The following is a 15,206-nucleotide window of genomic DNA, read 5'->3' as shown; positions in this document are numbered from 1 at the left end:
ATGGCTGCTATCCAATTACTAAACTGTGTCCATGTTTTGGTACATTTTAAGCTCTCAAGAAAACACAGGGGTGCATTGGAAATTTTTAGAGATTCTGGGAAACCACAGTAACCTCTTCCTGAACCTTTTCAAAGTAATCGAGATGAGAGGTCAAAATGACTGAGGATGTGATTCTAAGTACTGTACGTGAAGGAGAGGGCGAAATGTCTTACACGAATGTCATGTAAAAGCCATTGGCAGTGCATGAATGAAAGATTATGATTGAAGTCAATATTCTCCAATCTTACCATCAACATACTTAAAGTAAGGTATATAATAACACACTGTTTATATGTTTCGTTTACAGATTAAAATTTTATAAGCAGTTACGTAATTTTTGTTTGCGCTTTGGTGACGGTGGAGGTATGGAATAATTGTCCATCAAATCCCTGGCAGTGCTAGTATAGTAATGTTAGCATACTGGAATAACATAACTAGGTGAATTTCATTACGATTGAAAAAGTTAGCCGTTATTCGTATCAGCAGATAGTTCTTTCGTTAAATCATAAAGTTTTAAATCCTATGGCGTTTATTCGAAACTGATTGTAACTCTGCATGTTCCCACAGTTTTGTACATAGCTAGCTTATCTGTCGTGACGCAGAACCAAGAAATGGAATTAATGAGATCTTGTTGCCGCTCACTCTTCATCCCAAAGAGCACACACACACACACACACACACACACACGTATCTTACTCATCAGCGCGTGATGTGACTCAACAGTGTATGGAGAAACGTGAAGCAACACATTGACTAACGTATTGAACGCATGAATTTGTGACGACAAGTGGAGACCGAAATAATCCAGTAATGAGAGCGTAGGGAGGCGGGGGGAGGGGGAAGATGGGAAGGAAGTTGCAAACGACTTAACCTCTCTCTCTCTCTCTCTCTCTCTCTGAAGGTCAGATGACAATAGTGCCATAGTGGCAGCAGTGGTAATGTACGTACCTCAAGAACCACTTTCCCAACTATGGTTTCGAGTGAAGGTCATTGTCCCTAACCACCAGAGCTGTCCACGTCCTCCAAGCAGCTGCCTGACAAGGCCGGCATGTGCGAGGAGACAACTGCATGACTTGGAACTCTGCTGGCTCCGACACAGGAAATCTCTCATGCATGCAGGAAATGAAAGTTAAGTAAAGCAAGTAAGACCCTTCTTCATGTTCTGCACTGTCTAATAGTACCTCTAGGTAAATAAATTATACATAAATAGATAAATGAATGAATAAGTAAAATCAATTCATACATATGTTATTTAGAACGTAACATTCACGTGGACGTTAAAGATGTGTGTGTGTGTGTGTGTGTGTGTGCTGTCTCGAAGCGCGTGCGTGATGGAGAAAGTATCGCTCTGCCTTTCACCGTTGAAGGTAAACTTTCAACCGCCTTCGGCACTCAAAGGTCCACTACCACCACTACCTCCTCCTCCTCCTCCTCTTGATGTGAATAAGTGACTCGGCAGTAGTAACAAAAACAAATGGATGTGAAGAGAATAACAGATACACACTGCCTTCGTAGTGGCATTTGTACATCACGGCTCTTGTGCAGCAGGAAGACGTCTCTAAGGGTGTCAGGGGGTGGGTGAGGGTGATAAGTTAATTCCTTGAGGATTCTATAACGCAAATGGTAATATTATGTCATCTTTAAGGATATTATGTTATTCCTGATAATACTCTGATCTTATCCCTGAGACAGTCACGTCGCCTGGGAGATACTGTGCGGTCCCGAAGAATGTTGCGTCTTTCTTGAGTTTGGGATGTTGCGTCGTCCCTGCAAGTGTCATGCAGTCCCTTTTGTCATCCCTGAAGCTGTTATGTAGTGTCTGAGGGTGCTATTTCGTCCCTGAAGCTGCCATGTAGTCCCTGGTGGTGTTTTATCGCCCCTGCAGCTGTCTTTTAATGTCTGGGGGTGCTATGCCGTCTCCGAAGGTGTCATGTAGTGCCTGGGGTTGTTGTGTCGTCCCTGAAAACGTGTTGTTATCCCTGAACAGATTTCTTTGTTTGTCTATGAAGATGTTATGTGGCCCTATCACTCTTATGGATGTTAAGTCTTTCCTAAGGACATTGCAGCGTAGATGTCACGTACAGTATCTGAATGTCTTATAGCGTGCATGAGAGCAGAACTTACCTGAAATGTCATGGCGTGTCTGGGAGTGCCTTGAGCTATTTCAAGGTGTCATTATCATGTATTATGGGGTTCTTGAGGGCATCATTATATGCCTGTAGGTACACCATGGCTTTGCCGGAGGTGTCACAGAGATCCTGAAGGTGCCGTTGCGTACAAGGGACCAACCGCCGGAACCTGCAGGCCAGAACAATTCCAGGGAGCAATTCAGCGAAAATTTATCATGATTAACCAGGTGGTGGTTTATATTGGTGATATCTCCAACTTTGTGTGTGTTTGTGTGTGTGTGTGTGTGTGTGTGTGTGTGTGTGTGTGTGTGTGTGTGTGTGTACTGTACGTACGTAATTCACGACAGTCTAAATTCTGGTGTTTGTATCCACTAACTGCCATCCTTGTGGAGAAAACTCAGACCCCACAGAAACCAATCCACAGGTAAAGCTAAGACATCACACGCAACAATCACCCCGTCAAGCGGAACAATAACCTTCTACTGTCAGAAAAAAAAAAAAAAAAACTTGAAGACCTGAACGCAGGGGAAGTTTAATGAAGACTCCTTGTCTAAGCTTGACTCGAACCTATGTCAGTTGAATAATTAGCCACAACGATTTTGTGGTAACAGCGTGTATCTCTCAGGTATTGTTAATTGCGTGGAGAACTTTCCTTTCCTCTAATGGTCAGCAGGGTGGCAGGCTATTTGGTTTTGCTGTCGCGCTATTATTATATTCACACACACACACACACACACACACACACACACACACACACACACACAGAGGCTGGCTGGGTAACCAGCAGACGACCGTGGTGAATAACACACACACCTCAACTTGCAGGAAGCGAAGATGCGCCTCGGGCAGTCCAAATCGAAGAGGTGGGGCAGGATGGCCTATAGTGTGGTGGGACGGTGGGGGAAAGAAGGGAGGGGGACGGATTGTAGTACAGGCGGTTTCACTTGGCAGTCGTCCACGGGCTCGGCGGCGTCGGCTATATAAGGCCGAGTGCTCTTCAGCCCGCCACAGTCTTCAGGAACATCTTTCAGCGGCCGGGCGAAAGTACAGCAGAGGTAACTAAGTTTGTTTGACTCTTGCGTCAAAGTTCTAAACTAACATTCAGTGTTTTATCTCGACCACCTTAAAGGTTGTAGGTACAAGACACAATCATGGTTCTCAGAATCAATTTTTGCTATTTTTTTTTCTATATGATGGTAGTGATGATTTGACAAATATTCTACACCACCAATGTGATCAGTTTCAATGAATATTTGATTATTTCGTTTTTGTGAAAGCCCGAAATGTTTCAGAATGGGAGCCATGTTACTTCAATCCATAATACACGTGATAAATTTCACACACACACACACACACACACACACACACACACACGGGATGTAACTCGAGGGGTTGTGGCCTCGCTTTCCCGGTGTGTGAAGTGTGTTGTGGTCTCAGTCCTACCCGAAGATCGGTCTATGAGCTCTGAGCTCGCTCCTTAATGGGGAAGACTGGCTGGGTGACCAGCAGACGACCGAGGTGAATTACACACACACACACACACACACACACACACACACACACACGTAGTATAGTGGTTAGCACGCTCGACTAACAATCGAGAGGCCCGGGTTCGAGTCCCGGCGCGGCGAGGCAAATGGGCATGCCTCTTAATGTGTGACCCCTGTTCACCTAGCAGTAAATAGGTATGGGATGTAACTCGAGGGGTTGTGGCCTCGCTTTCCCGGTGTGTGGAGTGTGTTGTGGCCTCACTTTCCCGGTGTGTGGAGTGTGTTGTGGTCTCAGTCCTACCCGAAGATCGGTCTATGAGCCCTGAGCTCGCTCCGTAATGGGGAAGACCGGCTGGGTGACCAGCAGACGACCGAGGTGAATTACACACACACACACACACACACACACACACACACCGCGTAGTGTAGTGGTTAGCACACTCGACTCACAATCGAGAGGGCCCGGTTCGAGTCCCGGTAAGCGGCGAGGCAAATGGGCAAGCCTCTTAATGTGTGGCCCCTGTTCACCTAGCAGTAAATTGGTACGGGATGTAACTCGAGGGGTTGTGGCCTCGCTTTCCCGGTGTGTGTTATGTGTTGATGTGGTCTCAGTCCTACCCGAAGATCGGTCTATGAGGTCTGACCTCGCTCCGTAATGGGGAAGACTGGCTGGGTGACCAGCAGGCGACCGAGAAGGTGAATTACACACACACACACTAGCGTGACAAAGACATAAATAAGCGTATGACTATAATGTGGTATTTGAGGCATAACTATATCCCATTGTACGGACCTAACAACTACTCCTGTCTAATCAGTTTGTGGAAATATAGTGTTCCTGGGATCACCTCGCCGCGAAAATGTACCTACACTAACAATGATAAAGAAAAATACACACACACACACACACACACACACACACCGCGTAGTGTAGTGGTTAGCACACTCGACTCACAATCGAGAGGGCCTGGGTTCGAGTCCCGGAAGCGGCGAGGCAAATGGGCAAGCCTCTTAATGTGTGGCCCCTGTTCACCTATAGCAGTAAATAGGTACGGGATGTAACTGGAGGGGTTGTGGCCTCGCTTTCCCGGCGTGTGGAGTGTGTTGTGGTCTCAGTCCTACCCGAAGATCGGTCTATGAGCTCTGAGCTCGCTCCGTATTGGGGAAGACTGGCTGGGTGACCAGCAGACGACCGTGATGAATTATACACACACACACACACACACACACACACACACACACACACATATATATATATATATATATATATATATATATATATATATATATATATATATATATATATATATATATATATATATATATATATATATATATATATATATATATATATATATATATATATATATATGTGTGTGTGTGTGTGTTTGGAAAGTCCTGCAAGACAAGAATTTATCATGAATGCAATGCTTCGTAGCTTGTAATACCAACATTCAAATTTTTTTTTTTCACTATGCTAGTTGCTAAGTAATTTAAATTGAAAGATTAAATATATAGCAGTGTAAAAGGTCTCCATATTGCCGGAGATGAGTCAACAAAAGGAATGCTGATAATCTTTAATTACTATTTACTTACCCTCATGTATCATGCATATAGTTACCTCGCACCTTTTGTGGTAGTCTGATAATGTGAACAGTGTCCCGTCATGATTCAGTAGTGGTGCTGGTAATAGTAGTAGTTGTAGAGGTAGCAGTACCTACCAACAGCAATAGTAGTAGTAGTAGTAGTAGTAGTAGTAGTAGTAGTAGTGGTAGTAGTAGTAATGGTAGTAGTATACAGTAGGAAGCTGTGTCACGTATGACTGGACATCACATGAGGACAATAATAATAATAATAATAATAATAATAATAATATTATTATTATTATTATTATTATTATTATTATTATTATTATTATTGTTATTATTATTATTATTATTATTATTATTACGATTATTATTATTATCATTATTATTAATATTATTAGTATTATAATTTCATTTATTCATTATTTTTCATCCTCGTCATCATTATAGTTATTCTTTCAATGATCACGTCTCTTGAGTAAGGTGGTGGGGGGATGATACTCGAATATCACGAGGAGGTTGTCAGAGGAGACAATCCACACTAGTTGAACTTACGACTTATGTTTAGTGCGTATAGTAGGACATACAAGCACAAACCACGAAAATAGTATACAGTAGGAGGGTGTGTCGAGCATGACTGAAGACAAGCTAACTCCATTAGTGGTCATTGATAAGTTGACGATATCTACGAGTTTAGAGATTGCTGTATTGAACAGAGTTTACCAAGAGTCGAAATAGATTACAGTCTTTTTCCATGACAGTAAGAATCCATAATTGTAAAACATCTGTAAATTATCAATTTTCATTTGGTCATCCTACAGAGAAAGTTGTTGCGTAGGCTATAGTTATTTTTATGGAATTTGAAATGAAGAGAAAGTTTGAGAGAAAGGCTTAGTGAGAGTTACAGACAAGGTCACTTAACTTTTTTTTTTCATCCTTTTCTCTTTCTCTTCTTCTCATCATTCTTACTACTACTACTACTACTACTACTACTATTATTAAACCTCTACCACCACCATCACAACCACCACGAACAACATCAATTACTACTACTACTATTACTACTAATACTACTACTACCACCACCATCATCATCACCACCACCACCACCACCACCACCACCACCACCACCACCACCACCAACATTACCATTACCTCTACCACTGCTATTATTAAAAGAAAATTAAAACATGACAATGATAACGATAAAGATGATGCTAACGGCAATAATGATGATGATGATGATAATAATGATGATGACAATGACAGTAACAACAATGACAAGTCCTACAACTACCAGCTTTCTCCCCGGATGTAATTGGGAGAAGTGGAAGGGCAGGGGGTGGGGGGAACAATGGAGTTTCACTTGAAAGGCAGGTGTTAGTGGGGAAGACAAGAGAAGCGGGTTGTGGTTGGCGGAAGGGGAATATCGTGGCTTTGCGTCTCTCTCTCTCTCTCTCTCTCTCTCTCTCTCTCTCTCTCTCTCTCTCTCTCTCTCTCTCTCTCTCTCTCCATTGTGGTTGTGATGAGGAAAGGTGGCAGTGGAGAAGAGGGAAGTAAGGGGAGGGAGTGGGGAACGGAGAGGAGGGGGAGGTATCTGGGTGAGGAGATAACACTTTCACTTCTCACCGCTAGTAACACAAGGGAAAGGCGGATGGAGGAAAAAAACTAGGAGAGAGAGAGAGAGAGAGAGAGAGAGAGAGAGAGAGTGTTCATGGGGAGATGCATATCAGTGAGAAAGCCTCGTACTGCCTCAGTCACATTGTAGACATCTATTGAATGTTGTACACGTTCTCTCTCTCTCTCTCTCTCTCTCTCTCTCTACGTCAGTGGTCAGCAAAATTACTTAGTGTGACGGCACACTAAGAAACGACTAATATTTTTTTTGAGCCATAGTTGCTCTTGTGTCTACATGTTACCATGATACGCAAGTTCTAGGTGGTTACACCAAAGATGTGCTTGGGTGGTGATATGGGCCCTAATATGGGTACCACTATCAATAAAATTGCCTGCGACACTAATGGGTAGGAGCTGAATAGCGCTTCCTATACGTTCTCTTGAAGTGTATATATATATATATATATATATATATATATATATATATATATATATATATATATATATATATATAACATAACATATAACATAACATAAATAATAGGATAACAAAGGGCCACCAGGGCCCATCTAGGTTATCCTGTATCAGTCGCACAGCGACCTCGTCATCAGTACTTAAAGATACACTTACAAGTACACAATACATTATATACTAATTCTAAATATTTGGCCCATTAACAGGGCTAAGTCCAGCAGCGAATTCCTCTACAATCTGTAATCCGCATACATGGGGATCATGTCTTCTTTAACTATAGTAAATTTCTTATAAAAACTATCATGCAGCGCTATACATAATTATAAATCTAATAAATTTAAGTGTTTATCTAATCTGTTTTTGAACATTGTCAAACTAGTGCTATTTACAACCGTCTCTGGCAATATATATATATATATATATATATATATATATATATATATATATATATATATATATATATATATATATATATATATATATATATATGTGTGTGTGTGTGTGTGTGTGTGTGTGTGTGTGTGTAATTCACCTCGGTTGCCTCCTAGTCACCCAGCCAGTCTTCTCCATTACGGAGCGAGCTCAGAGCTCATAGACCGATCTTCGGGTAGGACTGAGACCACATCAACACACAACACACACCGAGAAAGCGAGGCCACAACCCCTCGAGTTACATCCCGTATCTATTTACTGCTAGGTCAACAGGGGCCACACATTAAGAGACTTGTCCATTTGCCTCGCCGCTTACCGGGACTCGAACCCGGCCCTCTCGATTGTGAGTCGAGCGTACTAACCGCTACACTACGCGGTGTGTGTGTGTGTGTGTGTGTGTGTGTGTGTGTGAATGATAACGCTATATATCACCAGTCTCTCTTAGCTTCTGGTCATCTTCCAGCTTAACACTGAATTCCAGCAGCTGATGGTTTGTATTCATTGGTTTGGCAATGACATCTTCGATCACCAGTGGCTCTTCTTCACTCTAGCCATATATATATATATATATATATATATATATATATATATATATATATATATATATATATATATATATATATATATATATATATATATATATATATATATATATATATATATATATATATATATATATATATATATATATATATATATATATATATATATATATATATATATACAGCACAATGTTCAACTACTCGCTGATTTTTTGCTTTAGTCTTTAAAAAATTGCACAAGTTACATACTTTCACACGCCACTCCACTTTCCAAGGCTGGCTGGTAGTATAGGTTAGGTTATGTTAAAGTAGGCAATGTTAGGTAAGGTTAATTACGTCCTCTTTCTCGTTCTAATTTTTTTTTCCTTGTCCATTAAGCTACCACTTACCTTTCTGAATTATTCAGATGTTACAAGCACTTAACCTAGTAAGTTTCTCGTCTTCCATAAGTCAGGAAAAAAAGTTATATGTGTATTTGTTGTTTTCATTGTTGTGACGGTATGGTGTTTTCTTTCAGATGTTCGGGTCAGCTGTGTTGGGCGTGGTGGTGGCGCTAGTGTGGTCGGTGGCAGCCTTGCCTGACTATGGGGCACCGCCATCAGGATACATCAAGGTGGAGCCACTTTCTCCATCCTACGGTCCTCCTCCAAAAGAACAACATTGCTATCCGAAATACGTCACCAAGACAATGACTAAGGATGTGCAAGATACCCAAGGACATTATGCCACAGTAGTGAAGGAGGTCCCCACCACCTTCTTCGCCTACATCACCGAGACGCTGGTGTACCCCAAGACCATCATCCAGTACTCCACCATGACGGCATACGCCGAGCCAAACATCTACACAGAAACCAAGGTGTTGTATGACACTAAGATGGTCACTGTGCCAGTGTACATGACTGAGTCTGCCTATGGATACAACACAGCCAAGCAGTACTTCACGGAAACTACGGCTGTCTACGTGACACGCACCGAGACACAGAGTTACCCAATGACCCACACCGTTACCGATACGGGATATGAGACCAAGGGCTACTATGTGACACAGACCAAGGTGCAGCAACAGTATGTCACCATGACGGTCACTAACCCTTACTATGTAACCCATACAGAAACCCAGGTCAAACAGGAGTACGTATACAACACAGTGACCCAAACAGAACATGGGTATATTACCATGACAGAGTACGTCACCGTGCCTGAGTATCACACTGTGAGCACCAAATGCACCTCCTCAACCATGATGTATGGCTATGGCTATTAGTGCTGTCACGCCACCACACTGCGCCCCACTGCGCCCCCAGCCCCCGGACACCTGCTGTACGCCCGCTGCCCGCCCACCCGCCCGCCCGGACCCCTGCCCACCAGGCGTCAGAACAGTCACCTGGTAGGCGGTATTCCATCTTTGCGGTCCTAGGCGGATACTGCGTGATCCGGACCGCCCATCCGGATCATGCTGGACCACAACTGTGGTCTTAATGTAAATATATATATATATATATATATATATATATATATATATATATATATATATATATATATATATATATATATATATATATATATATATATATTTTTTTTATACTGATATCACTTGTGTAAAAAAAAACAATAAAGTTTCTTGATAATCAGTGAGTCTGGATCTACTGCAAGGGTAAAAAGAAACTTTCTAAGAAAGGTCGTGGAAGGATTTTTTTTTTTTTTTTTATACTTTTTAGCATGGTTTACCCTGCTGTTAATCAGCCATCAGAGAGCTTGGATCCATCACAGCCATCACTGCCTGTAGATTCATCGACCACAATAACTGAAAATTCAAAATTAATAAACTGATGCAGGGACTATCGATACAATCTGGCAACAAATCAACAAATGGCTATGAAATTCTTTAAATTTTGGGGAAGAAGAAAGCTAAATTTGGTGTTAATTGAAGAAAGCTCGAACAAGACAGTGTACTGAGGCAAATGTAAAAAGCTTAAGGAAATAGTGTTGCCAAACCTTGCACATAAATGGAATGGAAATCATGAATCTGGAATGAGAAAATTTCACTTGTATCACTTATAATACCAATGTGTTACTGGAGGGGATTTGTATACACTGAAATTGTGCATATGATATAGAAAAATTAAGATTAATGAAGTACAGAGTATTACTTATTAAATCAAATGAAATCGGAGGATAAGTAAGCGGAATGCGAAAGACTTTTATTTTGACATAGCAATCTGAGAGCGTAAAAATGGGTTCACACGTGCCAATTTGCGACTGAAATTTCACGTCGGTAGAGTTTCCGACTCATATCTTCTAATTGAAAAGTGTCACACGTAATATCGACTAGTTGGCGCCTTGGCGGGAAGTGAATGTAAACAAACAGCTAACCGCCAAGATGTCTTCCTCCAGTGACGATGCTGAAGCGGTGGTTGTTCTTCTTTTGGCGTACCGGAAGAGAAAAATGCCTGTGGATACGTTCCTGGCTAAATAGAAGGAAAGAAAGGAGTGTCTACTATAACAAAATTAGCGTACATTTCTCATAAGAAAATTGTTAATCTTAAAATTATGCACAAATGCTATCAAATTAAATCCTGACAAGTCTTCAATCCTCACCTCCAACAACACTCTGCATCGAGGGAAAAGTTCTTGAAGAGTGGCAGCTATTTCGTCGAACGACGATTCCAGTAAGCTTTATATATATATATATATATATATATATATATATATATATATATATATATATATATATATATATATATATATATATATATATATATATATATATATATATATATTCATTTCTGGGGTCCCATATGTGTTCTTTTCTCTCACCAACTCTCACATCTTCTCTATACCTGGAGACCACATTTTCAAAGCTTGCTCCGTAAAATCGCGACGTAAATAAAGTCGCAAATCGAATAAGACCAACATGTTGGTCTTGTTTTGCGATTGATTTCTTCAGTCGCTGGGCACCGATTTTAAATCAGAAACTCTGCCGACGTAAAATTTCACTCGCAAATTGCCACGTGTGGACCCGCCTTAACCAATCGTAGGGCAATCCCCTGACGCCATAATTTCATAGAGGCCCAATATTTCAGTCAAAAATTATTGATCTGTAAGGCGGTAGGATGACTACAAAATCTGAATTACAAAGGTGATTGATAGGTTTTGGATGGATGATTTTAATTTTGCATCAACAGAAGGGGAAAAAAAGATATATAGTATACGAAAAGAAAAGAAGTTAGAAAACAGTATTCTATTTAATATTGTTATCCTTTATTATGTGTGTCAGTGGAAAAGCTACTATATAACACCTAGTATGTAATGAGTCAGTTACCATAAAAAAGCGGTTCTTCTTGGCTTATGTGAGAGAGAGAGAGAGAGAGAGAGAGAGAGAGAGAGAGAGAGAGAGAGAGAGAGAGAGAGAGAGAAACTGTTACTAATGAGGCAATTAAAGTTGAACACTAGAGTCTGCATAATGTTTTCTTGTATACAATGAAAAAATAATAAAAGAAAGGTCTATGAAATTAATAGCTATCTACACACACACACACACACACACACACACACGGTTGCTCAGTGGTTAGAGCGCTGGCTTCACAAGCCAGAGGACCCGGGTTCGATTCCCCGGCCGGGTGGAGATATTTGGGTGTCTCCTTTCACGTGTAGCCCCTGTTCACCTAGCAGTGAGCGGGATGTAAATCGAGGAGTTGTGACCTTGTTGTCCCGGTGAGTGGTGTGTGCCTGGTCTCAGGCCTATCCGAAGATCGGAAATAATGAGCTCTGAGCTCGTTCCGTAGGGTAACGTCTGGCTGTCTCGTAAGAGATTGCAGCAGATCAAACAAACAGTGAAACACACACACACATTTTACATATAGGTGTATATATATATATATATATATATATATATATATATATATATATATATATATATATATATATATATATATATATATATATATATATATATATATATATATATATATATATATATATATATATATATATATATATATATATATATATATATATATATATATATATATATATATATATATATATATATATATATATATATATATATATATATATATATATATATATATATATATATATATATATATATATATATATATATATATATATATATATATATATATATATATATATATATATATATATAGAGAGAGAGAGAGAGAGAGAGAGAGAGAGAGAGAGAGAGAGAGAGAGAGAGAGAAAAAAAAGAGAGGGATGAATAATTGGTTGAGTGTAGATCTGCCAAAGCGTAAAACATTGAGGTGGAAGAAAAGCCGCAGTAAAATCAATATTTCTATTAAAACTCATGTAACGTTTCGGAACAAAGGTAATCCCATCTTTAGCTTAAACATGCGCAGAGAAGCTGTTAGGGAAACGTGTTTACCCTCCAAAGATCTCTGGGACAAGAAGTCTTGGCAACGAAATCTTCACACGTGCCAATTTGCGACTAATATTTTACGTATGTACAGTTTCTAACTCACAATCGGTGTCTAGCGACTGCAGAAAGTAATAGCGAGACACTAATTAGCTGTTGGTCTTGCTATGTATAGTCGATTTGGGACTTTATTTACGTCGTGATGTCATGGAGTAAACTTTGAAAATGTGGTCTCCAGATATAGAGAAGAAGGTGTTAGAGTTGGTGAGGGAAAAAGAACACATCTGGGACACCAGAAATGAATTATACAGTAAAAAAAAAAAAAAAAAAGCTTGCGCAAATCGTCGTTCTACGAAATAGCTGCCACTCTACAAGAACTGTTTCCCTCAATGCAGGGTGTTGTTGGAGGTGAGGAGTGAAGACTTGTCAGGATTTAATTTGATCGCAATTGTGCATAATCTTTCTTAAGATTAACAATTTTCTTATGACAAATGTAGGCTAATTTAGAGTGGTAGACACTCCTATCTTTCCTTCTACTTAGCCAGGGACGTATCCACAGGCATTTTCTTCTCTGTTGACTCTTCCGGTACGCCAAAAGAACAACCACCGCTTCAGCATCGTCATTGGAGGAAGACATCTTGGCGGTTAGCATTTTGTTTACATTCACTTCCTTCCAAGGCGCCAACTAGTCGATACTTTCCAGTCACTACGTGTGACACTTTCCGACTAGAAGGTATGAGTCGGAAACTCTACGTACGCAAAATATCAGTCGCAAATTGGTTATGTACCCCAGACTAGGATACATAGAAGAAATTTCGTTGTCCAAGCATCTCTCGTCCCGGAGATCTATGGAGGTCAACAGTAAACACGTTTCTCTCAACCACTTTCTGCAAGTGTTTCAGTGTCTGAAGATGGGATGTGAATTATGTTTGTCCCGATACGTCACAAGAGTTTAAATAGAATGCTTTTACAGCGGCTTCTCTCTCTCTCTCTCTCTCTCTCTCTCTCTGTGTGTGTGTGTATATATATATATATATATATATATATATATATATATATATATATATATATATATATATATATATATATATATATATATATATATATATATATATATATATATATATATATATATATATATATATATCACTATGGGATGGAGTATACATGATTTTTATTTATTTATTTATTTATTTATTTATTTTTTGGCAAGTGCCACTTTTTCATCCTGTCATAAAGCGCTGAAAGCAAAGTGTAAGGTAATTTCAGGACAAGAAAAGCTTTCAAGAGTTGGCAACACAGCTGTGGACTCACGACACCCGAGGCTCCAATATATATAGTGCATGTCTGCCTCTGTGTAGGCCATAACCAAAGGCCCGCGTCACCCCTCTCGGGTGGCAACAAACAACAACTCTGTTGGAAGAGCCCGTGTCAGCACAATGCTGACGAATCTTCACAACAACCTCTGTTGGAGTCATCGGCCGCCATCCTGTATCAAGTCTTATTAAGACGTATCTTCGCCACTCAGCTGTTTGCCTGTACTTAAATTCTTAGGTCAAGGAAAGCATGGAAGTACAGAACCAGGAATTACTGCAAAGAAGCTTCCTTTAGTTACGAAAACAGAACCAGTCTTTGGATTGAAAGCCAGGGATAGTCACAATCCAGCCGTCTCCATTTTCCCCGCTTCAGTTCTACTACAGTTTCGTACAATAAACTAGATGATTTTGGTCACCCTCAAGTTGTTGTTGTTACTATTTACAACATTTCCAATAAGTACACTACCTGCCGCAAATTAATAATAACGCTGCAATAGGTCCGGGAATATGCGGCGAGCTATGGTGCGAGCTCCGGGCTCCGGAGCTCCATCACACCCGGAAATAAGCAGTACTGACTTGCATTTGTTTATAGCTGAGGTTTGTCGAAAACTGCTGAATAGGATTCTTATTGTGTGTATAGTTCTTTTGTCCAATGACGTGCAACCACCTCTTAACGCCATGACCTGCGCCAATGGGAATTTGCTAAATGTATTCGTGGGCAGGGCACAGCTGGGCAGACAGGTGCACAGAGACATTTGTGTGCTCAGTTCAACCATGTCCACCATTGACATTAGTTGTAAAAGTTGCGAATTTGATTACTGGGAATCATCGCTCCTGCTGTCCCCGTGGAGGTCAGTGAACTTAACGACACTGGAGTAGAGGATGACCCACAGCCTCTAGTTAAGGTATTGTTTGTTATGAATTTTTACTGGGGGGTGATATTGGTAGAGAGAGGGCATATTGTGTGAAACTATATAAGAGAACCAGGTTCTAGCGCGGGGCGGGTGTCCGGGGGGAGCCCAGCTTCCCCCGCTAGGATACGTTAGGTTAGGTTTATGTTACGGTTATGTTAGGGTCCTAGTGGGGGTGGGTGCGGGGAGGCGAAGCCCCCATGGTTAGGATACATAAAGCCACGTTTATGTTAGGGTTAAGTATAGTGTCCTAACTGGGGGGGGAGGGCGGTG

The 15,206-nt window shown here is 40.5% G+C and overlaps 1 protein-coding gene and 1 non-coding gene across 2 annotated transcripts; both read left to right on the top strand.

The window, feature by feature from the left end:
• Positions 1 to 3,066: 3,066 nt before the first annotated feature.
• On the top strand, positions 3,067 to 9,842 carry LOC123505112. Its single transcript, XM_045256177.1, has 2 exons — positions 3,067 to 3,223; positions 8,828 to 9,842. Exon 2 carries the CDS (start codon positions 8,828 to 8,830, stop codon positions 9,572 to 9,574), a length of 747 nt encoding a protein of 248 aa, XP_045112112.1. The 5' UTR covers positions 3,067 to 3,223; the 3' UTR covers positions 9,575 to 9,842.
• On the top strand, positions 3,729 to 3,799 carry Trnav-aac. Its single transcript has one exon. It is a non-coding gene; the product is annotated as a tRNA-Val (tRNA).
• Positions 9,843 to 15,206: the final 5,364 nt, after the last annotated feature.

The sequence above is a fragment of the Portunus trituberculatus genome, chromosome 17, assembly GCF_017591435.1.
Source record: "Portunus trituberculatus isolate SZX2019 chromosome 17, ASM1759143v1, whole genome shotgun sequence".
Taxonomy (NCBI): domain Eukaryota; kingdom Metazoa; phylum Arthropoda; class Malacostraca; order Decapoda; family Portunidae; genus Portunus; species Portunus trituberculatus.
This window is presented reverse-complemented; position numbering and strand designations above follow the sequence as displayed.

Bases quoted from the DNA above. Each gene is read 5' to 3' on its own strand.
- LOC123505112 (XM_045256177.1), top strand. From the start codon at position 8,828: ATGTTCGGGTCAGCTGTGTTGGGCGTGGTGGTGGCGCTAGTGTGGTCG.